At 39.2% G+C, this 25,714-nt stretch overlaps 2 protein-coding genes across 10 annotated transcripts in view; one reads left to right on the top strand and one right to left on the bottom strand.

Annotated features, from left to right (window-relative positions):
• Positions 1–25,396, bottom strand: part of LOC309632961 (uncharacterized protein) — a 53,554-nt gene extending 28,158 nt beyond the window's left edge. For 2 of the 3 annotated variants that reach the window (XR_014247189.1, XR_014247190.1), the window contains exon 1: positions 25,033–25,396. Coding sequence is in view for 1 of the 3 variants with exons in the window: in XM_082401080.1 (XP_082257206.1) it covers positions 15,189–15,225 (37 nt within the window). In the remaining 2 variants the exon portion in view is untranslated. Of the gene's footprint in view, positions 1–15,188; positions 15,278–25,032 lie in introns of all 3 variants that reach the window. The other variant, XM_082401080.1, reaches the window with a different exon arrangement.
• The window catches only part of LOC309632967 (uncharacterized protein), a 112,396-nt gene that overhangs the window by 70,698 nt on the left and 15,984 nt on the right, over positions 1–25,714 (top strand). The gene's annotated exons all lie outside the window — the stretch shown is intronic.

The following is a 25,714-nucleotide window of genomic DNA, read 5'->3' as shown; positions in this document are numbered from 1 at the left end:
GGGACATCTTTGGCTCATTTATACAATAATATATCCCCTGGCTCCATGTTGTTTTATAATCTAAGTTGTGTATAACTTTGTAATGTCTGAGTCTGCAGCCAGCAATAAAGCATTCTAAATGCCCCAAATCCTACAAGGGCATAAAGCCCATTTCAAAGCCCATTTTCAGCCAGTTGACCCACTTAGTGGGGGGAAGTCAGGAGAATAGATCAGAAAAGGAGAAGATTTTGACTTGTTTAATCAATTTAGTTAATAGAGTGACATTATGACTCCTTTGATACATGTCCCTGGCTATCTTTAAAACGTGGTAAGTGTTATGACTCACATGCAGCAAGATATGTGAGGAAGTGCACAGACACAAACACACCCCCATTTTAACAGCTAATAAATAATCTAGGGCTATGCAGTTGTCTAATGCCATGGTCCCTAAAGTACACTGAGATTCAGCCAAGAGTTCTAATCCCTGGGCCATTTGTTTCATTTCTGTGGATAATTCCTTGGACATGGCTATCTGTGTTTCTTTGTGAAGTGTCCCACACATATGCTGTTCTATTTCCAGAGTTAGTGAACCTAGAGTGATTAGTGCCAGGGGGACTATTAGCAGAGCTCGTTTGTGTCATTGGAGAGCTGTGGCTAGTGTGGCTTGTGAAAACAAGGACTTGGGATGTTCTGCTGCTGAGTAAAAATCTACTGGAATTTTCAGCCAAATTCAAGTGCAGGGAAAACTTTGCAGTGTTGGGTGGGAGGAAGCTTGTGATAGGGGAGACTATTTGATTCTCTTTCAGGTCCTCCAGCCTCCCTCTGCTGCCTATATGCTCTGTGTTTGTAGGAAAGGTATATTCGCACAGCTTAGTGCAATTCCAAGTGGTGTGAATAGGAGCATACAATGTCATGGTCGAACAGACTTGAATGTTCTCTACCTCACACTCAGCACCTGGGTCAACTAATGGGTTATGTGCTTAGCCCACCACTGTCTACACATTTATGTGGCAAGCCTCACATAAATTCGTTGGATGTTGATGCTGTTGTTGGATGTTAATGGTGAAGGGAAGAGGCTCATCTTGATGGGTGAGGTTTATAGGAGAGTTTGGCCGTTATGCTGTGTACTAAAATCAGGTTGTAGGAATCTAACCCAGCATGCAGTTAGATCTGCATACAAATGTATTGCTGTGGCTAAGGCTGTATGCAGATTTGGTTTGGTGGGCAATTGTATATTCCTTCTCGTTCAGATTGGTGAGCATTAGTGATTGAGTTTCCTGCTGACTGCCATAATAAGTAGCATCAGTGTGTGCCCATGGACATGGGATAGGTTTCACAGATACTCTCAGCAGTCTGATAAAAAGTTAATTTAGACATGCACCAAATTAGTTCCTGAACCATGGGGCACTCACATATGGGATCCTCCCAAGTGGGCCAAATTATTTCTAAAAGCAGACATCAATTGTATTATACATTTGTCCCAATTCTATCCCTATTTATTACAAGTTTGCTGTGTTTCACTGTGGGACCCTCTGCTCCATGGTATCCAAACCTTCCTAGGGCAGACGTTAGAACAGCTTTCATAGTGGCCCCTTGGGAGGTGGTGTTGTGACTACACCAATAAATTTCCTCCCAGGTTAGCTTTGCTACTTGTCTTTTCATTATTGTTTCTATATTCTGTAAGGTGGGATTTTTAGGTTTTTTAAAAATTGAGATATAATTGACATATAATATTGTATTCACTTTAGGTGTACAGCATAATGATTTGATATATGTATATATTACAAAATGATAACCGCAATAAGTTTAGTTAACATCCATCACCACACATAGTTTACAATTCTTTTTCTTGTGATGAGAACTTCTAAGATCTACTGTCTTTACAACTTTCAAATATACAATATTGTTAGCTAAGTCATCATGCAGTAAATTACATTTCTAGGGCTTATTTATCTTATAACTTTCCAGTTTGTACTTTTTGACCACCTTCACCCAGTTCCCCCACTCCCACCCCAACCCCCCACCTCAGGCAACCACGAATCTGTTTCCTGTTATCTATGAGTTCTGGGGTTTTTTTGGTTTTTGATTTTGTTTTAGATTCCACATATAATTGAGATTATATAGCATTTGTCTTTCTCTGACTTATTTCATTTAGCATAATGCCCTTGAGCTCCATCCATGTTGTCGCAAATAGCAGAATTTCCTTCTTTTTTATGGCTGAATAATATTCCATTATACATATATTTATATTATATTATACTTCATATATATGTATGTATGTGTGTATGTATGTATGTGTGTGTATATATATATATATACACACATATACATACATATACATATATATCACATTTTCTTTATCCATTCATCCATGAATAGACACTTAGGTTGTTTTCATGTCCTGGCTATTGTGAATAATGCTGCAATGAACGTGGGGATGCAGGTATCTCTTTGATATAGTGATTTCATTTCCTTCAGATAAATACCCTGAAGTGAGATTGCTGGATCATATGGTAGTTCTATTTTTAATTTTTTGAGGAACCTTCATACTTTTTTTCCACAGAGGCTGTACCAATTTACATTTCCATCAACAGTATACAAGTTTTCCTTTTTCTTCACATCCTCACCAACATTTGTTATTTCTTGTCTTTTTGAGAAGAGCCATTCTAACAGGTGTCAGGTGCTATCTCTTTGTGGTTTTTATTTGCATTCTCCTGATGATTAATGAGGTTGAGCACCTTTTCATATATCTGTTGGACAGTTGTATGTAATCTTTGGAAAACTGTATTCAGGTCCTCTGCCCATTTTAAAAATCAGATTATTTTTTATTTTGTTCTTGTTTCATATTACTTCATAGTGTTGTATGTATTCTTTATGTATTTTGAATATTAATCCCTTTTTAGATATGATTTGCAAGTATTTTCTCCCATCTTTTAGGTTGCCTTTTGATTTTGTTGATGGTTTCCTTTACTGTGCAGAAGCTTTTTAGTTTGATGTAGTCCCATTTGTTTATTTTTACTTTTAGTTCCCTTGCCTTTGTACTCAGATCCACAAAAACATTGCTAAGAGCTATGTGAAGGAAGTTACCTCCCATCTACGCTTTTTTCTAGGATTTTTATGGTTTCAGGTCTGATAGTCAAGTCTTTAATCCATTTTGAGTTAATTTTTGTGTATGGTGTAAGATAGTGTGGTCGAGCTTCATTCTTTTGCCTGTGGCTGTCCAGTTTTCCTGACACCATTACTGAAGAGACTATATTATCCCATTGTATATTCTTGATTCCTCTATCATCAGTTAACTGACAATATACGTGTGGGTTTATTTCTAGGCTCTCTATTCTGTTCAGTTGGTGCATGGGTCTATTTTTTTGCCAGTATCATACAGTCTTGATTATTAGAGCTTTGTACTATAGTTTGAAATCAGAAAAGCCTCTACCTTTGTTCTTTTCTCAAGATTGCTTTGGATACTCAGAGTCTTTTTGGTTTCATATAAATTTTAGGATTGTTTGTTCTATTTCTGTGAAAAAATAAACCATTGGATTTTGATTGTGTTGCACTGAATCTATAGATTTCTTTGGGTAGTAGGGACATTTTAACAATATTAATTCTTCCAATCCATGAGTATGATATACACTCCCATTTATTTGTGTCTTCTTTAATGTCTTTCATCAATTTCTTATAGTTTTCAGTGTACAGATCTTTCATCTTCTTGGATAAATTTATTCCTAGGTATTTTATTCTTTTTGATGCAATTGTAAATGGGATTGTTTTCTTAATTTCTCTTTCTTTTTTTTAAAAATTTATTTATTTATTTATTTATTTTTGGCTGTGTTGGGTCTTCGTTTCTGTGTGAAGACTTTCTCTAGTTGCAGTGAGCAGGGGCCACTCTTCATCGTGGTGCGCGGGCCTCTCACTGTCGCGGCCTCTCCTGTTGCGGAGCACAAGCTCCAGACGCACAGGCTCAGTAGTTGTGGCTCACGGGCCTAGTTGCTCCACGGCATATGGGATCTTCCCAGACCAGGGCTTGAACCCGTGTCCCCTGCATTGGCAGGCAGACTCTCAACCACTTCGCCACCAGGGAAGTGCTTAATTTCTCTTTCTGATAGCTAATTATTAGTGTATGGAAATGCAATGATTTTTGTATAATGATTTTGTATCCTGCAACTTTATTGAATTGGTTTATTCTAACAGTGTTTTGGTGGAGTCTTTAAGGTTTTCTAAATATAATATCATGTCATCTGCAAATAGAGACAGTTTTACTTCTTCTCTTCTGATTGGATGCCTTTATGTAGGTTTCTGAAATAAGGTCCCAGAACAATAACATTGGGCAGAAATTACCCTCAAATATTTCCCAAGTACTTATTAATGGTGGTTTTGATAGGTCTAGAAAATTCTGTAATAGCTGAAGCAAGTAGTTGGATAGAAAATAGTTGGGTAGAGAAACTCCCATGCAGAGAGCAGTTAGATTTCTCTATCAATATGATCAAATATGCTTTTCATGAGAATTGTCTGCTATAATACCCAAGAGATATGATTATTCACTGTGGGCAGCCAGTATTGCAATTATTGTAGAGCCCACCCCTACTGAGTGGTACATAAAATTTGCAGTTGGTATGTGAGGAGGTTAGGTTATGGAGCATTCTCAAGCCAGTTTCTAATTTCCTAGACATGCCTTAGCTTAGGTAACATTATATTGTACACATTGCCTTCCTTGAATATATTGATCAGTATCCAGGGAAGAGGTCCATGGTTACGTGCCCATGGCCACTTGGTTAGCGCAATTTCTTTCCACCTCAATAAATGAAGCTCATAGTGGTGAAGGAGAGAGATCATTGTAAAGAATAGAAAGAGAGGCCAGGGCTTCCCTGGTGATGCAGTGGTTGAGACTCTGCCTGCTAATGCAGGGAACACGGGTTCGAGCCCTGGTCTGGGAGGATCCCACATGCCGTGGAGCAACTGGGCCCGTGAGCCACAACTACTGAGCCTGCGTGTCTGGAGCCTGTGCTCCGCAACAAGAGAGGCCACGATAGTGAGAGGCCCGCGCACCACGATGAGGAGTGGCCCCCGCTTGCCGCAACTGGAGAAGGCCCTCGCACAGAAACGAAGACCCAACACAGCCAAAAATAAATAATTTTTTTAAAAAACACCTGAAAAAAACCTGTCTATTGATCTTACCACTCCTTGCAATTATCACTTTCAAAGAAAAAAATAAAAGAAAGAGGCCAATAACTGTAAGGGTATACATTGTTGTCAGGGTTTATATTTATCATCATCTCAGGGATTAGCAGGAGGTATACTTTTATCTCCATAATCCCATAAGGTTCGTTGGTATAGTCTCTGAATTACAGAGTTTTTCATTTGATTGTACCAATCCCGAGCATCCTGGTTGTAATTTGAGTGCACACTATATCTGGGCATTTTTTAGATGAGACTCGATAGGTAATGGCCATTGCTCTATTTTTTAATGGCACTAGTTAATAATAGTGGGTTTCATCTGATTTGAAGTTAAAGTTGGTCTATAGGGCTTAGAAGGCACCTATAAGTCACAAGTGGTATCACAGAGTCTAGCTTATCCAGAGGACTATTGCCAGCAGTAGTAGAGATAGGAGGAGGAGTGCCAGCCTCAGTGCTGATTGACCAACCCAAAGAGCCAATGGTGTGGTTCCCCCAGTCTAACCCATATTGTGTTTCTTTCTGTGATGTGAATGCCAAGGACATGGAGTGGGTGTGGGTAGGAACTTCTCAGGTAAGGAAGGGACACAGCAATAGAGTAGAGATTAAAGCCTGAGGTTGTCTGCAGCCAGCTATAGGATAGTGATGGTCCCCTGAGTGTCATCCAAGTGCTAGTACCCAGTCTGAGGGTGATTAGTTACACCTCCTGGGTGTCAGGATCAGGTCCATGTTGGTTCCACAAAGTATGTGGGCAGCCTATCCAAGTGGTGTGGGTAGTTTGCTTGGCTCTCGCTGACGATGAGCAAACTCAGGCTGAGAATGGGCCCAGAGCCAGTGGTCCACATCAGGCTCTTATCAGGATCAAGGGGGAAGTGGTCAGGCTCTGTATTTTCTATGAGGGAGAAGGGAACGGTGCAGGTACTGAGCGGGATGTTCCTTTGCTGTGGGCAGCAACGTTAGAGCTACCATATCTGTGAAAACTGGTCATTGTGTTGTTTCTGATGCACCATTAGAGGTTGCAGCGTCTCTGTTGGTGGTTCCCTCAGTTGCTGTGAATTTAAATATGGTATAGTTATGCTATAGATTCCATGAATTTAATGTAATCAGGGAGTGTGGATTTAATGTAATCTCAGGAGAATGGGTAGCTTTCTTGACCACTTGGGAGACAGTTGTCCTCCAAGTTCTCTCAACAGCCCTTGTTTTAAAAGCCCTTTATGTATTTATGTGATACCTACCACTGTTATTTTGTAATGTCATTTCATAATGCTCATTATTGCATTTGCTTCATGGTGAAGTGGGAGCCTTGATCTGACTTTTTAGCTTGTGGCACTCCGAAAGGTTGTAAAAGCTGCTTTGTTTACACCTCAGTGACATTAGCAGAGGTTGATGCCTTGCATGGGTAAGGCAGTAGAAGGCCTGTGTAGGTAACTACCATTGTTAAGGCAAATTCAGTGGCCCCTGATGCTGCTGAGAGAGGCACAATGAAATTGATTTGCAAGTTCTGATGTGGCCCTTCTCTGCAAACTTTTCCTCTGATGTGGTAGGCCCAGTATCTAAATTTCTGGCATATGGTACAATACCCAGTGGCTTTTTGTAAATGCCTCTCTTTTGGGTCAGCTCATCTATTAACAATCCATTTTTGTCACTCCATGATGCCCAAATGCCCTGATCTCTCATGTGCCCACTGGTAGAAGGGACAAAATTCTGGGACTTTCCTTCCTGTTTTGGTGGATTGGTTAGTTTGTCAGCTTTGTTGTTGTATTATGCGTCTTACATGTCTTGCTTAGTATGAGCCAAGATATGGTGCACCCAGCTTGGTAGAATGGGAACCAGTGTAGCTATTTTTCCCTCATATCTCTTTACCCCAAATGTCTTGGCCTTGTATTTTCCAGCCCTGATTTTGTCAAAGTCCCAATCAAGTACTTAGCCTGTTAGCCACCAACCAGGAACATATCTGTGAAAATACACACCTTAAGAAAGTTTTTGTCAAGGGAATACTCCATTGCTAGGAGTACTGCATATATGGAAATTGGAGTATTTGAATAGGGGAGATAGGCTGCAGCTGCCATTGTGTGGCTCCCTTAAACCCACTGTTCACTCCACTGGTAAAGAATGACTATTGGTTTTCTTGTTTTAAGAGTGCTGACCATCTTCCTTTTAGCCCCCCTTGGGCAAAGGGTGGAGGCATTTCTGCAGTTTCATCAAGTTAACCTGAGTGGCAGGATATGTGGCTGTTTCCTCGTAGAGCATAACACTACAGTAGGTATGAGTTCTGCCCAATGCTGTAGATATCATTTCCATTTTAACAAGGAGACTTCTGATTCAGATCCATTTCTACAGGGAGCTTTTACCATTACCCAGGTCATAACAGAAATCTTGGTTCATAGGGTAATTTTCTCTGCCCCAGTAAGAACTTCAGCTTTGATCACTGAAAAGTGAAAAACTTACAGGTAACTTGATAAGACAGAGGACAGTGACTACTGGGGGAAATAATGCGTTGGTGCCAGAATGAACGTTCCTACCAAATGTTAGTTGGATCCCTTTAGCAATGTGAGAAATTAAAGTGCTAGGAGCTTGTCTCTTACTGGATTGGGGATAGTTCACTCTTCTGAATTGTAAATGTAACCTAACATTTTAATAGACTAGGAGGGGCCTTGTACTTTAGGGGGATACTTGTCCATCCCGTCAGTGAGTTGTTCACTCATGGCTGTACTGGCCTATGAGACATAGTCTTGGGCAAGTCCAATGAGGAGGATGTCATCCATATAACGCCAAAGCTGAGTTTCTGATGGAAGTGTCGGGCAGGCATCCAAGCCCTGGCTGCAAAGCCCTTGTGTAATTGCAGGGCTATTTAAGAACTCAATAGGTAATCAGGTAGAGGTATATTCTTGAGCCTCAAAGGAGAAGGTGAATTGTGGTTGACTGCAAAATTTTTACTGAATAGATCATGTTACCCAAGTCTATAATTCCAAACAATTTACCCATGTTGTTATGAATGTCATCCATCAAGGCAAGGATGGTAGAGGTACCCTAATAAAGAAAATAGCCTTGTTCAACTTTCTATAATCTATACTTCACCTCCAGTCATCAGTAGTGGCTTTAAGCACTGGAAATACAAGGTAACTGAAAAGTGAGATGGTGGGAATCAATATCCCTTCTTACCTAGGTCAGCTCTGATAGCCCCTTATCCTTCAGTGCCTTACCTTAGCTAGCTAGTACTGTGACATATTTATCACCTGTACTGGTAGGGAAGATTAATTTGTTCCCACTGAATGATACCAACCAATAGCATAAAAGCCTTAGGCTTGTTTCCTGAGGTTACCTGCTGCTGAGTGATAAATGGAATATTTATAAATGGAATGGAATATTTATAAACGGAATATTTCCTGCCATATCAATAAACAAAGGATGTCACAGTGATCAAAGACTGCAACCCTCCAATGTGAGCCGGTGAGCCCTGAGGAAACTCAGGGCTGAAAAGAATACCTGCCATCTAGCAGCCATCAGACTGCAGCCACTCCCTGCGATGAGCCCTGAGGAAACTCAGGATGTGAAAATACAGGATACTGGCCCCAGATAGCTGAGGTGCATGTCAAAGGAATGATTTCGGTGAGCCCAGATTCTTGCATCTTCCCATATGTAGAAAAGCGCTAAATTCCTTAACTTGAGATATCTGGTTTTCTTTAATTAACAATAATCTTTTGATGTTCCTGACTACCTGCCCTTTGTTGCCAAACTCCTATTTATCCTGGCTCCTCCCCTCGCCTCCTTGGAGCAGTTTCTCAGAGTTATCTGAAACACTGTCTCCCGAGCTGCAGTCCTCATTTTCCCCCAAATAAAACTTAACTCGCAACTCTCACGTTGTGCATTTTTTTAAGTCAGCATGAGGGAGGTGTATTCTAATAATGGAAAAATAGGGCGTCTTGGAGGAAACAAGAATAGAAACATCTTTTTAGCAAAACTGGGCCAATTTTAATAAAGTTGGTAATTAACCATTATCAATCCTCCTCCCAAGGCTGTCACCTCCTCGAGGTGTCCCTTTAGGGAAAGAGTGCTTCCTGGGATTAGGGAGATTTGGGCATCTGTGTCCAACAGAGCCACCAGCATTGTTCATTTCTGAGCCCAAACCACGGTTAATGTAGGTGGTTGTTTGCCAGAAGGGGACTGCTTCCATGATGGTGGGATCCCTATGTGGGGTAGGTCCCTGCCACTGGTAGAGATCAGGGTTAGGCACAGAAGGTGGGGATGACCCCAAAGGTGATGCCTGTCATCAACTGTAACTTAACCTTAGTATTGTAACTGCTTACTGATTTTCTAGAGACCATCCAAACTGGCACCCCCTGTCCCTTAAGTTCCAACACAATATCTCTTGTCATCTTGGGGTTCATATTTAGGTATGGTTGTAGGTGGCTTGTTTGGCCTAGAATGGGGGCAGCCTCACTGTTGGTGTAATTTTTAGGCCGGGCAGGATATTGCTGTAGAATTAACAGGAACTTGACTCTGAGTTTGTCTCTCAAGAGCTTCTATTAAGTGTAGGGCTGGTACGGCCTCTTGAATTGTTTCAGCATTCACCGTCATTGTCAGTAAAGAGGACTTTTATTTGTGAGGGGGCACCCCTGAGAAACAACTGGGTGGACTCAGGACTCAATTCAGCCTCCGTCAACTTGCCAAGTCATCATGATGCACATCATCTGTTGCCTGACAGGCCCACTCCAATGTCCCCAACTGGCAGAGGCGATCTTTGGCCTCAGCTAACATTTTCCATTGACAATCTGCCAGGCTGTTATGAGGCCTAATGTAGGGCAGGTGGCCTTACAAGCCATGAAACTCCACACCCACAAAATACATATGGACCAGGGTCCAAAGCCACCTCTGGGGGTCATTCCCACCTTCCACACTAATTGTGTGGGATCCTTTACTGGGATACCATTTTACATCCCATACTATGGCAGCCCCTGTTAGGTGAATCTTGCTCCCCGCCAGATACATTCTAGACAGCCAGGAAGCCCTTTTTCATTTGGTTCCTGGGCAGGGTCTTTCAAAGGAGAGACTGGGCCTCAGGACAAGGGAGTGAATGTGTCTCCTCCTTCAAACAAGGGAAGCCCCCCCCTTGGCCCTTCCCTTTTGTCTTCTCTATCTGTATTACTTTGCAGGTGATTACCAACAAAGCAGAGGGTAAATTATCCCAGTCACTATCAGGAGGACACTGTGCTGCATCTTCCTCTCCAGGGCTCCAGTCAGTCTCCCCAGGGTCCTCCCCTCCATTGGGTCTGCCCTGGGACTTTGGGATCTTGCCTCCTCTCCAGGCAGTGCCTGGGTGAGAAGCAGCGGTGAGCAAGCCCTAACACATATCTTGTGGTTTGGATCATCTGCTCAGCAAGGTGTCCATCTCCTTCAGGGTCCTGGGAAGGGCTGGGCTATAAACTTCCTTGACTTTGGTCCTTTGAGTAATGCTTTAGCCAGCTCAGCCCAAGCACTGGGGAGGGGCTAGAATGACAACATCCATAACAGCATGATAGATTATCACAAGAGAAGAGGCATGCTAGCTGCTTGCAAAGGTGTCTCCCCACCTGACATCCAGCCTCCACCTCTGCCTTATCAGTTTCTTTACCTGCCATAGCAGTCACCAGGGATGAAGACATTCTCTTATCTCAGAGTACTCCAAACTACCAACCCACTATGGGAAGCTTCTACTGTGATGGGGCCAGGGTTAGGGGAGCCCACCCTCAGTCCAGAGGGGTGCATCCCTCCCCTTTTTTCTATCCAAGCCTATAGGTCTTACAGTGTCCCCTGCCTGCCCAGTGGGGGACGCAGGCAGATGGGCTAACCATCTGTCTCTGGATGACTCAGTGTTTCTAACCCCAAAAGTCAGTTCTAATAGTGTGGGTGCACTCAGATACTGGTGCTACCTCTTGGCCAGGCTAATGAGACAGAGGAGGAGACTGTGAAAAATGTAGAGAGCAGTACACAGGAGTGATTCCAACCAAATTGTTGCAGAGGCATTCCAAATTTTGAGTCCCAACCACTTAAGACTATTCAGGATCAAATTGCCAATTGATTGTCCTACTGACTGGGTAGACCCCATACCAATTCCTTGATCATAACCAAATTTTTGTATTCAGTGCCACTTGTTATGAGTTCGAAGTTTGGTGGGGGGAGTGGTGATCAAGGAAAAGACAAAACCATGGGATGGCAGTAGCACATGGCAAGCTTTATTTGGGCATTACTTTGAGAGGTTGCCCGAGAGAGAAAGTCCCTCGCAACAGGAGACCTTCCAGAGACAGCACCACCAGCACCCAGAAGGGGAAGAGGGCAAGGAAACTCGTGGGGGAGAGAGAAATTAGAGAGGTGTTTAGGCGATGTTGCTTAGCAGCAAGATGGAGAGTCTCTGGTTCCGAGAGCTCCAAAGAGCAGCAGCAGCTTGGGGCTTTTTATATCCCAGGATTCAGCTTATCTATGGCTAGCTAATGTTGGGTGCAGTTTCATGGGGCATGCAAAGCAGGCAGTCTCTAAAAGGTGAAAGTAAACTTATTTTGGCTATATTTAAGGCAATTGTATATGGAAAAATTTGAGTTTGGTGCTGCTGGACTTTCAGCTAAAAGTCAGCCTGCTATGTTGAAAAAGACTATTGAAGGACCAATATACAGGGGTATCTTTAGCTAATTTATATTTTGTGTGTGTGTGTTTTAATAATAGGAACAAAGCCTCCTTGGAATAGTGGCTGATTCCATACTGGGGGAGTTCAAGTAAAAAATGAGCTGGAACATCCCATAGTGCCAGAAAGTAATGAAATGATTATTGATGGGAACATAGTGAAAGGACACAGGAGAATGAGTGATATCAATGAAAATGGCAGAGTAAGAATGTCAGAAAACTCCCTTTTCTATAAAAGAACTGAGAAAACTGGCCCCCAAATTTGTCACAATCATGTTTTCTCAGAACTCTGGAAATTAAGCAAAGATCTGCAGAAAGCCAAGGACTGTCTATTCAAGGAAGATTACTGAATCTCAGTAAAAATACTTTGTTATCTTTTTTTCATTCCAACAGTTTATTTTTTTTCTTTTCCATTATAGTTTATTACAAGATATTGCATATAGTTCCCTGTGCTATACAGTAGGACCTTGTTATTTATCTATTTTACATATAGTAGTTTGTATCTGCTAATCCCAAACTCCTAATTTATCCCTCCCCACCCCCCACTTTCACCTTTGGTAACCATAAGTTTGTTTTCTATGTCTGTGAGTCTATTTCTGTTTTGTAAATAAGTTCATTTGTATCATGTTTTAGACTACACATATAAGTGATTGCATATGATATTTGTCTTTCTCTTGTCTGACTTATTTCACTTAGTATGATCATCTCTAGGCCCATCCATGTTGATGCAAATGGTATTATTTCACTCTTTTTTATGGCTGAGTGATATTCCATTATAGGTATGTATATGTATGTATGTATATATATATATATATATATATATATATACACACGTACATATACATACATACCACATCTTTATCCATTCATCTGTCGATGGACATTTAGGTCGCTCCCATGTCTCGGCTACTGTAAATAGTACTGGTATGAACATTGAGGTGCATGCATCTTTTTGAATTACAGTTTTCTCTGTATATATGCCCAAGAATGGGATTGCTGGATCATATGGTAACTCTATTTTTAGTATTTTAAGGAACCTCCATATTGTTTTACATAGTGGCTGTACCAATTTACATTCCCACCAGCAGTGTAGGAGGTTTCCCTTTTCTTCAAAACCTTTCCAGCATTTATATTGGTAGACTTTTTAATGATGGGTATTCTGACTGGTGTGACGTGATTGTAGTTTTGATTTGCATTGCTCTAATAATTAATGATGTTGAGCATCTTTTCATGTGCCTGTTGGCCATCTGTATGTCTTCTTTGGAGAAATATCTAGTTAGATCTTCTGCCCAGTTTTTGACTGGGTTGCTTGTTTTTTTGTTATTGACTTGTAGGAGCTGTTTGTGTATTTTGGAAATTAAGCCCTTGTCAGTCTCATCATTTGCAAATATTTTCTCCCAGTCCATAGCTTGTCTTTTTGTTCTCTTTATGTTTTCCTTTGCTGTGCAAAAACTTTCAAGTTTGTTTTGTTGTGTTTTAACTTGCACGAGTTCCATCCTCCACTCTCCAGATCCATGGTAGCTTTGAAAACTAACAGCCCCCAATCACAGTGAAAACCAGCAGCCTGCCAGCCACTGGAAGGATCAGAACAAGTTTGGAGATTTTTCAAAGCTCCATTACCAGAGAATTATCATGACTTGATCTGACCAGTGGTTCCCTGGAAACCCTGCTTTGAGGACTAACTTTATTTGACCTTAGAGCTCAGTGTGAAAAGCCTTCTTTGGGGGTGTTTGTCAAGAACAACTACAGGCAATTGTTTACATTTGCAGTGACCTGAGGCAGTGAATAATAGTGGGGGCAAACAATAGACCAGCCAAATAGTGTAAAAGGAAAAACTGGGTAATGAGATGTTCATAAGGGTTTGAAAAGTTGCTAGGAAGCTAAAAGTCCCCTAATGCCTAAGAATAAAAAAAGGAAAATAAAAACTTCTCCCAGTTTTCTCAGATTGATTCTGTGTTTAGGCACTCCTTTATTGCATAGCCAGGCCAATTACAACTCTGCCTTCACCTTCACTTCCTGTTTGTGCTGAGCCTGGAGATCAGCCAGAGATGAAAGCTCAGAATCTTCTCAGGTCTTTTCTGAGCATGTGTCATGCCTAGGTTATATGCATGTCTTTCCAAATTACCCACTATACACAGGCACTTTTGAAAGCCCTAATTTCCCAAAGGAAGTCTTTCCCTAGCTTTTCTTCCCAGGCTTTTGCATATTTATTATTTTCCTCAACTGTAATCCTTTGCCCTGGGCTGAAGAAGTTTGTTCATTTGCCTTACAATGTTTCTGAGGAATGCCATCTGTGTAGCCAATTTTTTGGCCTGAGAGAATTCCAAATTAGATGAAACAGACAGGCACCTTCTATCAGTCTTTCAGGTAGTATACAAGACAGGTCAAAGCAGACAAACACTATTCTTTGCAAATAAGGGCTTCTCTGCTCCCTCTAGAACCAGGGACCAGGGTCCCATGCTGGGAATGAAAGCTTCTTTTCTCAAGACCACTGCCAAGCTGATGAAGGGTGTAGGTCAAGTACAAGTAAAAATGTTGCAATGCTTTCCTACCATTTTAAAGTTGACCTTTTCTTGATTCAGCCTTCTCTTGGTTGCTATGAACCTCTGTTTTCAACAATTCTAACTAAGTTGATTCTTATCATTTTTACTCGATTTTTCAGTGTTTCTATTGAGGGGTAGGCCCCTGGAACTATCTACTCTGACATTTTTGCTAATGTCACCCCTTTAGTGAGGTAGGTCTGTTACCAATGAATTCTTTGTTTTTGTATAGCTCAAAATATGTTAATTTTTCTTCATTTTTGAAGAATAGTTTTGTTGGATATAGAATACTTCATTTGACAAGCTTTTTTTCCTCTCAGCACTTGAATATATCCTCATACTGAGACAAGATGGAAGGAGGCAGGGCACAACCATTAAAAGAATGACATAGCCATTGAGAAGAATGGGATATGACAAAACATGGTTAGAACTGATTAGGTCCAAGATGGCAGAAGGTTCAACTTCCAGTAGACCTTGAGCCTCATTATATGCTCATTGTAATACATTAGCATGCTAAGTGACACACCCACAGGTGCCATGACAGTTCCAAGGCTGACCATAAAAGGCCAAAAAGTGAGCAGTGGCCCATGTCATGGAAATCCCTGCCTCTTCCCCAAAACAGTTGGAATAATCCTCCCACTTGTTAGTCTATGAAATTACCCAGCCCATAAAACTAACAACCCCATACCTCGGGGCCACTCTCACTTTCTTAGATGGCCTGCGTTCTGTCTGTTGAAGGTGTATCACTTTAGATAAACTCACTTTCACTTTACTATGGCTTGCTCTTGAATTGTTTCCTGCGTGAAGCCAGGGACCCTTTCTTGGCAGTCCATCCCAGGAACTCACCTGAGACCTGAGACATGACCATCCTCTTATGCCCCATTTTCCTGCAATACTACTGCATCTGGCCTCCATGGTTTCTGATGAGAAATTAGCTGTTAATATTATTGAGGATGAAAAAATTGAACTTCATCAAAATTAAAAACTTTTGTGCACCAAATGAGATTATCAAAAGGTGAAAAGATAACCTTATAGAATAGAAGAAAATATTTGCAAATCACATACCTGATAAATGTTTTGTATCCAGAATATATAAATAACTTTCATAACTCAACAACAAAAAGTAACTCTATTAAAAAATGGGCAAAAGACTTGAATAGACATTTCTCCAACATTTAAACTGTTCAACATCATTAGTCATTAGGAAAATGAAAATCAAAACCACAATGAGATACCACTTCACACCCACTAGGATGGCTAAAATTTAAAAAAAAAGAAAGAAAAAAATAACAAGTGTTGGTAAGGATGTGCAGAAATTGGAACCTTTGTACATTGCTGTAGGCAGTATAAAATGGTTCAGTCATTGTGTAAAAACAGTTTGACAGTTCCTTGAAAAGTTAAAAACAGAACTCCATACAACCCAGCAATTCCATTCCTAACTATAGACTCAAACTAATTGTAGACAGGGGTTCAAACCAAAACCTGAGCACAGATCTTTACAGCAGTATTATTTATAATAGCCAAAAGATGGAAACAACCCAAATGTCATCAACAGATAAGTGGATAAACAAATTGTAATATATACATACAATGAAATGTTATTCAGCCATAAAAAGGAATGAAGTACTCATAAATGCTACAATGTGGGTGAATATTTAAAAGGTAGCTAGGGCCTTCCCTGGTGGTGCAGTGGTTAAGAATCCACCTGCCGATGCAGGGACACGGGTTCGAGCCCTGGTGCAGGAAGATCCCACATGCCATGGATGCAACTAAGCTTGTGCACCACAACTACTGAAGCCCGCATGCCTAGAGCCCATGCTCCACAACAAGAGAAGCCACCACAATGAGAAGCCCGTGCATTGCAACGAAGAGTAGCCCCCACTCGCCACAACTAGAGAAAAGCCCATGCACAACAACAAAGACCCAATGCAGCCAAAAATAAAAATAAACAAAATAAATAAATATATAAAAATAAAAGCTATGCTAAATGAAAGAAGTCATACACAAAAGATGATGTAGTTTACAATTCCATTTATATGAAATAGCCATAGGTAAACATATAGACACAGAAGACGGATGGTTATGAGGAGTTAGATAGGGGAGAATGGAAGTGACTGTGCAGTGGGTATGTGGTGTTTTTTGAGGTGATGAAAATGTTTTGGAACTTATAGGTACTGGTTGCACAATATTGTGAATGTACTAAAGGAAACTGACACATGAGACCACATAGACTTAACTGATATTTATAGAGCATTCCATCCAAAAGCAGCAGCCTTTTTCAAGTGCACATGAAACATTTTCCAGGATAGATCACATGCTGGGCCACTGAGCAAGCCTTGGTAAATTTAAGAAAACTGAAATCATATCAAGCATCTTTACTGACCACAACACTATGAGGCTAGAAATCAACTATAAGCAAAAAAACTGCAAAAAACACAAACATGTGAAGGCTAAATGACATGCTAATAAACAACCAATGGATCACTGAAGAAATCAAAGAGGAAGTCAAAAAATACCTAGAGACAAATGAAAATGAAAACATGATGATCCAAAACCTATGGGACACAAAAAAGCAGTTCTAAGAGGGAAGCTTATAGTGATACAAACTTACCACAGGAAACAAGAAAAATGTCAAATAAACAACCTTATGTTATAACTAAAGCAACTAGAGAGAGAACAAACAAAACCCAAAGTTAGTACAAAGAAAGAAATCATAAAGGTCAGAGCAGATATAAATGAGACTAAAAAAACAATAGAAAAGATTAATAAAACTAAAACTGGTTCTTTGAAGAGTTAAACAAACTGACAAATCTTTAGCCAGACCTATCAGGACAAAAAAGGGAGAGGGCCCAAATCCTTAAAATTAGAAATGAAAAACACACAGAAGTACAAAGGACCATAAGACACTACTACAGGCAACTATTCAATATATGCCAATAAAATGGACAACCTAGAAGAAATGGACACATTCTTAGAAAGGTACAATCTCCCAAGACGGAACCAGGAAGAAATAGAAAATATGAACAGAGCAATCACCAGTAATAAAATTAAATCAGTAATTTAAAAACTCCCACCAAGCAAAAGTTCAGGACTAGATGGCTTCACAGGTGAATTTTACCAAACATTTAGAGAAGACTTCACAGATATCCTTCTGAAACTATTCCAAAAAATTGCAGAGGAAGAAACACTTCCCAACTCATTCTATGAGGCTACCATCACCCTGATTGCAAAACCAGACAACGATATCACAAAAAAAGAAAATTACAAGCCCATATCACTGATGAACATAGATGCAAAAATCCTCAATGGAATACTAGCAAACCAACTCCAGCAATACATTAAAATGATGATACATCATGATCAAGTGGGATTTATCCCAGAGATTCAAAGATTTTTCAGTATCCACAAATCAATCAATGTGATACACCACATTAACAAATTCAAGAATAAAACCCATATGATCATCTCAAAAGATGCAGAAAAAAAATTGACAAAATTCAACAACCATTTATGATAAAAAAAACTCTTCAGAAAGTGGGCATAGAGGGAATATACCTCAACATAATAAAGGTCATATATGACAAACCCACAGCTAACATCATACTCACAGTGAAAAACTGAAAGCATTCCCTCTAAGTTCAGGAACAAGACAAGGATGCCCACTCTCGCCAATTTTATTCAATATAGTATTGGAAGTCCTAGTCACAGCAATCAGAGAAGAAAAAGAAATAAAAGGAATCCAAATTGGAAAAGAAAAAGTAAAACTGTCACTGTTTGCAGATGACATGATGCTATACATAAAAAATCCTAAAGATGCTGCCAGAAAACTCCTAGACCTCAGCGATAAAGTGCTGGATACAAAATTAATATACAAAAATCTGTTGCATTCCTATACACTAACAATAAAATACCAGAAAGAGAAATTAAGGAAACAATCCCATTTACTATTGCATAAAAAGGAATAAAATACCTAGGAATAAACCTACCTAAGGAGGCAAAAGACCTGTACTCCAAAAACTATAAGATGCTGATGAAAGAAATTGAAGATGACACAAACAAATGGAAAGATCTACTGTTCTTGGATTGGAAGAATCAATATTGTTAAAATGACCATAATACCCAAGGAAATCTACAGGCTCAATGCAATCCCTATCACATTACCAATGGCATTTTTCACACAACAAGAACAAAAAAATTTTTAACTTCTATGGAAACACAAAAGATCCTGAATAGCCAAAGCAATCTTGAGAAAGAAGAACAGAGCTGGAGGAATGACACTACCTGACTTCAGAAAAGCTACAGCAATCAAAACAGTATGGTACTGGCACAAAAAACAGACATATAGATCAATGGAACAGGATAGAAAGCCCGGAAATAAACCCATGCACTTACGATCAATTAATCTATGACATGGGAGGCAAGAATATACAGTGGAGAAAAGGCAGTCTGTTCAACAAGAGGTGCTGGGAAAACTGGACAGCTACATGTAAAAGAATGAAATTAGAACATTCTCTAACACCATATACAAAAATAAGCTCAAAACAGATCAAAAACCTAAACATAAGACTGGATACTATAAAAGTCCTAGAGGAAAACATAGGCAGAACACTCTTTGACATAAATCACAGCAATAATTTTTTAGATCCCTCCCCTAGAGGAATGGAAATAAAGCAAAAAGAAATAAATGGGACCTAATTAATCTTAAAAGTTTTGCACAGCAAAGGAAACCATTAAATAAGTTCAGTCAAGTTGCAGGATAAAAAATCAACACAAAAATCAGATTTCTCTACACTAACAATGAACAATTTGAAAGATAATTGAGAAACAATTCCACTTACAATAAATAGCACCAAAAATAGTAAAATATTTAGAAATAAACCTAATTAAGGAGGTGAAGGACTAGTACACTGAAAACTATAAAATATTGATGAAGGAAATTAAAGAAGACACAAATAAATGGAAAGACATGCTATGTTCATGAATTGAAAAATTTAATGTTGGTAATAGGTAAATGCTTGCCAAAGAGATCTATAGATTTTATGCAATCCCTGTCAAAAACCCAACAGAGGTTTTTGCAGAAATAAGATTCATATGAAATCTCAAGGGACCCCAAATAGCCAAAAAAATCTTGAAAAAAGAAGACCAAAACTAGAGAAATCACCATCCCTGATTTCAAAATATACTAAAAAGTTACAATAATCAAAACAGTGTGGGGCTTCCCTGGTGGCGCAGTGGTTGAGAATCTGCCTGCCAATGCAGGGGACACGGGTTCGAGCCCTGGTCTGGGAAGATCCCACATGCCGCGGAGCAACTGGGCCCGTGAGCCACGATTACTGAGCCTGCGCGTCTGGAGCCTGTGCTCCGCAACAAGAGAGGCCACGATAGTGAGAGGCCCGCACACCACGATGAAGAGTGGCCCCTGCTTGCCACAACTAGAAGAAAGCCCTTGCACAGTAATGAAGACCCAACACAGCCATAAATTAATTAATTAATTAAAAAACAAACAAACCAAAAAAACCAGTGTGGTACTGGCATAAAGATTATATATATATATATATATATATATATATATATATATATATATATATATATATATATATATATATATATATATGGAACAGAATAGACAACCCAGAAATAAACCCTCACATATAAGATCAAATGATTTTTGACAAGAGTGCTGAGACCATTCAGTGAGGAAGGGCCAGTCTCAAGGACCCAAAAAGTTGGAGGACTCCACATTACCACATTTCAAAATATACCATAAAGCTACAGTAATGAAGATTCTGTGGTACTGGCATAAGAACAGACATAGAGATAAATGAAATAGAATTAAGTGTCCAGAAAAAATTCATACATTTATGGTCAATTGGTTTTCAACAAGGGTGCCAAGAAAATTCAATGGGCAAATAGTGCTAAGAACAATTGAATAGCCACATGCAAAAGAATGAAGTTGGACCCTTATCTCACAGCATACACACAAATTAATAGATCATAGGCATAAATGTAAGAAGTAAAACTATAAAGCTTTGAGAAAACAGATGTAAATCTTCAGATTGGGCAATGTTTTCTTAAATATGCCAACTAAAGCACAAGCAACCAAAGAAAAAAATTGATAAATTGTACTTCATCAAACAAAAGTAAAAGCTTTGGGTTTCAAAAGACACTATCAAGAAAGATAAAAGGAAATGCACACAATAGGAATTTTTTTCAAATCCTGTATCTTAGGGATGTGTATCTGGAATATATAAAGAACTCTCTTACAAATCAATAACAAATAAATAATCCAATTTAAAATGGGCTAAGGAGCTGAGTAGACATTTCTCCAAAGAAGGTATATAAATGGCGAATAAGCACATGGAAAGATTCTCAACAACAGCAGACATTACGGAAATACAAATTTTATTCACATATTATTATTGTTTTTATTTATTTATTTTTGGCTGCATTGGGTCTTTGTTGCTGTGTGCAGGCTTTCTCTAGTTGCGGCGAGCAGGGGCTACACTTCGTTGAGGTGCACGGGCTTCTCATTGTGGTGGCTTCTCGTTGCAGAGCACAGGCTCTAGGCACGCAGGCTTCAGTAGTTGTGGCATGCAGGCTCAGTAGTTGTGGCTTACAGGCTCCAGAGTGCAGGTTTAGTAGTTGTGGTGCACAGGCTTAGTTGCTCTGCAGCATGTGGGATCTTCCCAGACCAGGGCTCGAACCCGTGTCCCCTGCATTGGCAGGCAGATTCTTAACCACTCTGCCACCAGGGAAGTCCCAAGGAAATAAAAAAGTTAAAAACCAATATGACACTGATGAACATAGACGCAAAAATCCTCAACAAAATACTAGCAAACAGGGCTTCCATGGTGGCACAGTGGTTGAGAATCTGCCTGCCAGTGCAGGAGACGTGGGTTCGAGCCCTGGTCCGGGAAGATCCCACATGATGGACAGCAACTAAGCCCATGTGCCACAACTAGAGAGCCTGCACTCTAGAGCCCGTGAGCCAAAACTACTGAAGCCTGCACACCTAGAGCCTGTGCTCCACAACAAGAGAAGCCACCACACTGAGAAGCCCGCGCACCGCAGCGAAAAGTAGACCCCCTCGCCACAACTAGAGAAAAGCCTGAGCACAGCAACAAAGACACAATGCATCCAAAAATAAATAAATAAATTTATTTAAAAAAAATACTAGCAAACAGAATCCAACAGCACATTAAAAGGATCATACAGCATGATCAAGAGGGGTTTATCCCAGGAATGCAAGGATTCTTCAATATATGCAAATCAATCAATGTGATAAACCATATTAACAAATTGAAGGAGAAAAACCATGTGATCACCTCAATAGATGCAGAAAAAGCTTTCGACAAAATTCAACACCCATTTATGATAAAAACCCTCCAGAAAGTAGGCATACAGGGAACTGACTTCAACATAATAAAGGCCATATATGACAAACCCACAGCCAACATCATTCTCAATGGTGAAAAACTGAAAGCATTTCCTCTAAGATCAGGAACAAGACAAGGTTGTCCACTCTCACCACTATTATTCAACATAGTTTTGGAAGATTTAGCCACAGCAATCAGATACGAAAAAGAAATCAAAAGAATCCAAATCAGAAAAGAAGTAAAGCTGTCACTGTTTGCAGATGACATGATACTATACATAGAGAACCCTAAAGATGCTACCGGAAAACTACTAGAGCTAATCAATGAATTTGGTAAAGTAGCAGGATACAAAATTAATGCACAGAAATCTCTTGCATTCCTATACACTAATGATGAAAAATCTGAAAGACAAATTAAGGAAACATCCCCATTTACCACTGCAACAAAAAGAATAAAATACCTAGTAATAAACCTACCTAAGGAGACAAAAGACCTGTATGCAGAAAACTATAAGACACTGATTAAAGATGATACAAACAGATGGAGAGATATACCATGTTCTTGAAATGGAAGAATCAACATTGTGAAAATGACTATAATAACCAAAGCAATCTACAGATGCAAAGCAATCCCTATCAAACTACCAATGGCATTTTTCACAGAACTAGAACAAAAAATTTCACAATTTGTATAAAAACACAAAATACCCCAAATAGCCAAAGCAATCTTGTGAAAGAAAAATGGAGCTGGAGGAATCAGGCTCCTGGACTTCAGACTATACTACAAAGCTACAGTAATCAAGACAGTATGGTACTGGAACAAAAACAGAAATATAGATCATTGGAACAGGATAAAAAGCCCAGAGATAAACCCACACACCTATGATCACCTTATTTTTGATAAAGGAGGCAAGAATATACAATGGAGAAAAGACAGCCTCTTCAATAAGTGGTGCTGGGAAAAATAGACAGCTACATGGAAAAGAATGAAATTAGAACACTCCCTAACACCACACACAAAAATAAACTCAAAATGGATTAAAGACCTAAATGTAAGGCCAGACACTATCAAACTCTTAGAGGAAAACATAGGCAGAACACTCTATGGCATAAATCACAGCAAGATCCTTTTTGACCCACCTCCTAGAGAAATGGAAATAAAAACCAAAATAAACAAATGGGACCTAATGAAACTTAAAAACTTTTGCACAGCAAAGGAGACCATAAAGAAGACGAAAAGACAACCCTCAGAATGGGAGAAAATATTTGCAAATGAAGCAACTGACAAAGGATTAATCTCCAAAATACACAAGCAGCTCATGCAGCTCAATATCAAAAAAACAAACAACCCAATCCAAGAATGGTCAGAAGACCTAAATAGACATTTCTCCAAAGAAGATATACAGATTGCCAACAAACACATGAAAGGATGCTCAACATCACTAATCATTAGAGAAATGCAAATCAAAACTACAATGAGGTATCACCTCACACTAGTCAGAATGGCCATCATCAAAATATCTACAAACAATAAATGCTGGAGAGGGTGTGGAGACAAAGGAACCCTCTTGCACTATTGGTGGGAATGTAAATTGATACAGCCACTATGGAAAACAATATGGAGGTTCCTTAAAAAACTAAAAATAGAACTACCATATGACTCAGCAATCCCACTACTGGGCATATACCCTGAGAAAACTATAATTCAAAAAGAGTCATGTACCACAATGTTCATTGCAGCTCCATTTACAATAGCCAGGGCATGGAAGCAACCTAAGTGTCCATCGACAGATGAATGGATAAAGATGTGGCACATATATACAGTGGAATATTACTCAGCCATAAAAAGAAACAAAACTGAGTTATTTGTAGTGAGGTGGATGGACCTAGAGTCTGTCATACAGAGTGAAGTAAGTCAGAAAGAGAAAAACAAATACTGTATGCTAACACATATATATGGAATCTAAAAAAAAAAAAAAAAGGTTCTGAAGAACCTAGAGGCAGGACAGGCATAAAGACGCAGACGTAGAGAATGGACTTCAGGACAAGGGGAGGGGGAAGGGTAAGCTGGGACGAAGTCAGAGAGTGGCATGGACTTATATATACAACCAAATGTAAAATAGATAGCTAGTGGGAAGCAGCCGCACAGCACAGGGAGATCAGCTCAGTGCTTTGTGACCACCTAGAGGGGTGGGAGAGGGAGTGTGGGAGGCAGACGCAAGAGGGAGGAGATATGGGGATATATGTTTATGTATAGCTGATTCACTTTGTTATAAAGCAGAAACTAACACAGCATTCTGAAGCAATTATACTCCAATAAAGATGTTTAAAAAAAAAACCCAATGTGATAGCACTTTACACCTATATGGGTGGATATATTAAAAAGGCAGACAGTATCGAGTGTTGGCAAAAATGTGGAGAAATTGGAATCCTCATTCATTGGTAGTGGAAATGTAGAATAGTGCAGCCAACTTGGAAAGCATGAAGTTACCACATGACCCTGCAATTCCACTCTTATGTGTATACCCAAGATTATTTAAAACATCTGTCTACACAAAAACTTATTGAATGTTCATAGCAGCACTATTCACAATAATCAGAAAGTTAACCCAAACGTCCATCAACACATGAATGGATAAACAAATTGTGGTGTATATGTACAATGGAATATTATTCAGCCCTAACAATAAGGGGGGTGGGGAGTAACTCCTCAGTGAGTATGGGGTTTTCTTTTGGGGCGATGAATATGTGATGAATGTTTTGATAGAGACAGTGTTTGCACAACATTGTGAAAATACTAAATGCCCCTGAATTGTTTGCTTTAAAATGGTTTGTTTTGTGTGAATTTTATGTAATGTTGTATGAATTTTACCTCAACTTTAAAAGTAAGAAAATGAAATAAAATTGTAATGTGTCACCAAAAAAATGAATAAATAGCCCTAAGCTTTAAAGAGAATATTGATGTTTAGGAACTTAAAATGGAATACTTTATCATAAACCACCACAAAAAAAGTGATCAGCAGTTTACACTGTAAGTATCAAACAGCTCATTGAAAGAATATATAAACAACTCTTGCAAATTAATGAAAAATAGGCAACATGGCAGAAAAATGGGAGAGTTGGACAAAAGTACAGATGAGTAACTCCTATCATGACATGGAGACTTACAATCTCAGATTCATAGCTCTAAAGGTATAGTAAAACATTCACAAAGGCAGTATAATTGCTATCATAAGGAAGATAATATTTAATCTGAAGTATTTTTAATACAGAGGTTCAGTAGCATGGAAATAACAAATAAAAATATAATCTTACCTCACTAACCTGTTCTTCACCTCTTTATTTTTATTATTTTCTCAAGTTCAGCAAGAAAAGCAGTTGTCATCATCACTCTCCTTCAGTACACTAATCATCCCTCAAAATAAAATGGTTATGGTTCAGGTAATTGTGGAAATAAAAAAAGAAAGATGTGTATTAACTTTTCTCTTTGAAAAAATCTCATGCAGTTTTACATATCTATGGTGGGCTGGATAAATTTGTATATGGCAGGAAGAAAAGTGGCTTCCCATTTGCACAGCCCAACCGAAGAAAGAATGTAAATTCCTAAAGAATTTCATGAATAATAATGACAATAAGACATAGAGTACATTTCCAAAATCATGACAAAGGCAGTATACAAATGAAATGATTTGATTCAGGAAAATTATTAACAACCCTAAATTAAGGAAATTAAATAACAAACCTCATACCACATATCTATCCTATACTGTACTCTATACTTCAGCACTTTCCAAAGTAAAAATAATTATACTTTTTAGGAATTCCAAGCAAGTATCATTAGAAACATAAAAGGCACGATACTCAGAAACAAGAGAATTCTTTCAAATGACCAATACTTAAAGCTTGTATAAACTGTTCACTTACTTTAGGTCAGCAAAATTCAAATTGCTTTACTAGAGCAGCCAATGAAGGGTCACATGGCGAGTTTTTCTATTTG

This window comes from Balaenoptera borealis, assembly GCF_965194805.1.
Source record: "Balaenoptera borealis genome assembly, chromosome: 8".
NCBI lineage: Eukaryota > Metazoa > Chordata > Mammalia > Artiodactyla > Balaenopteridae > Balaenoptera > Balaenoptera borealis.
Note: the sequence above shows the minus strand (reverse complement) of the source record. Positions and strands in the feature narration are given on the sequence as shown.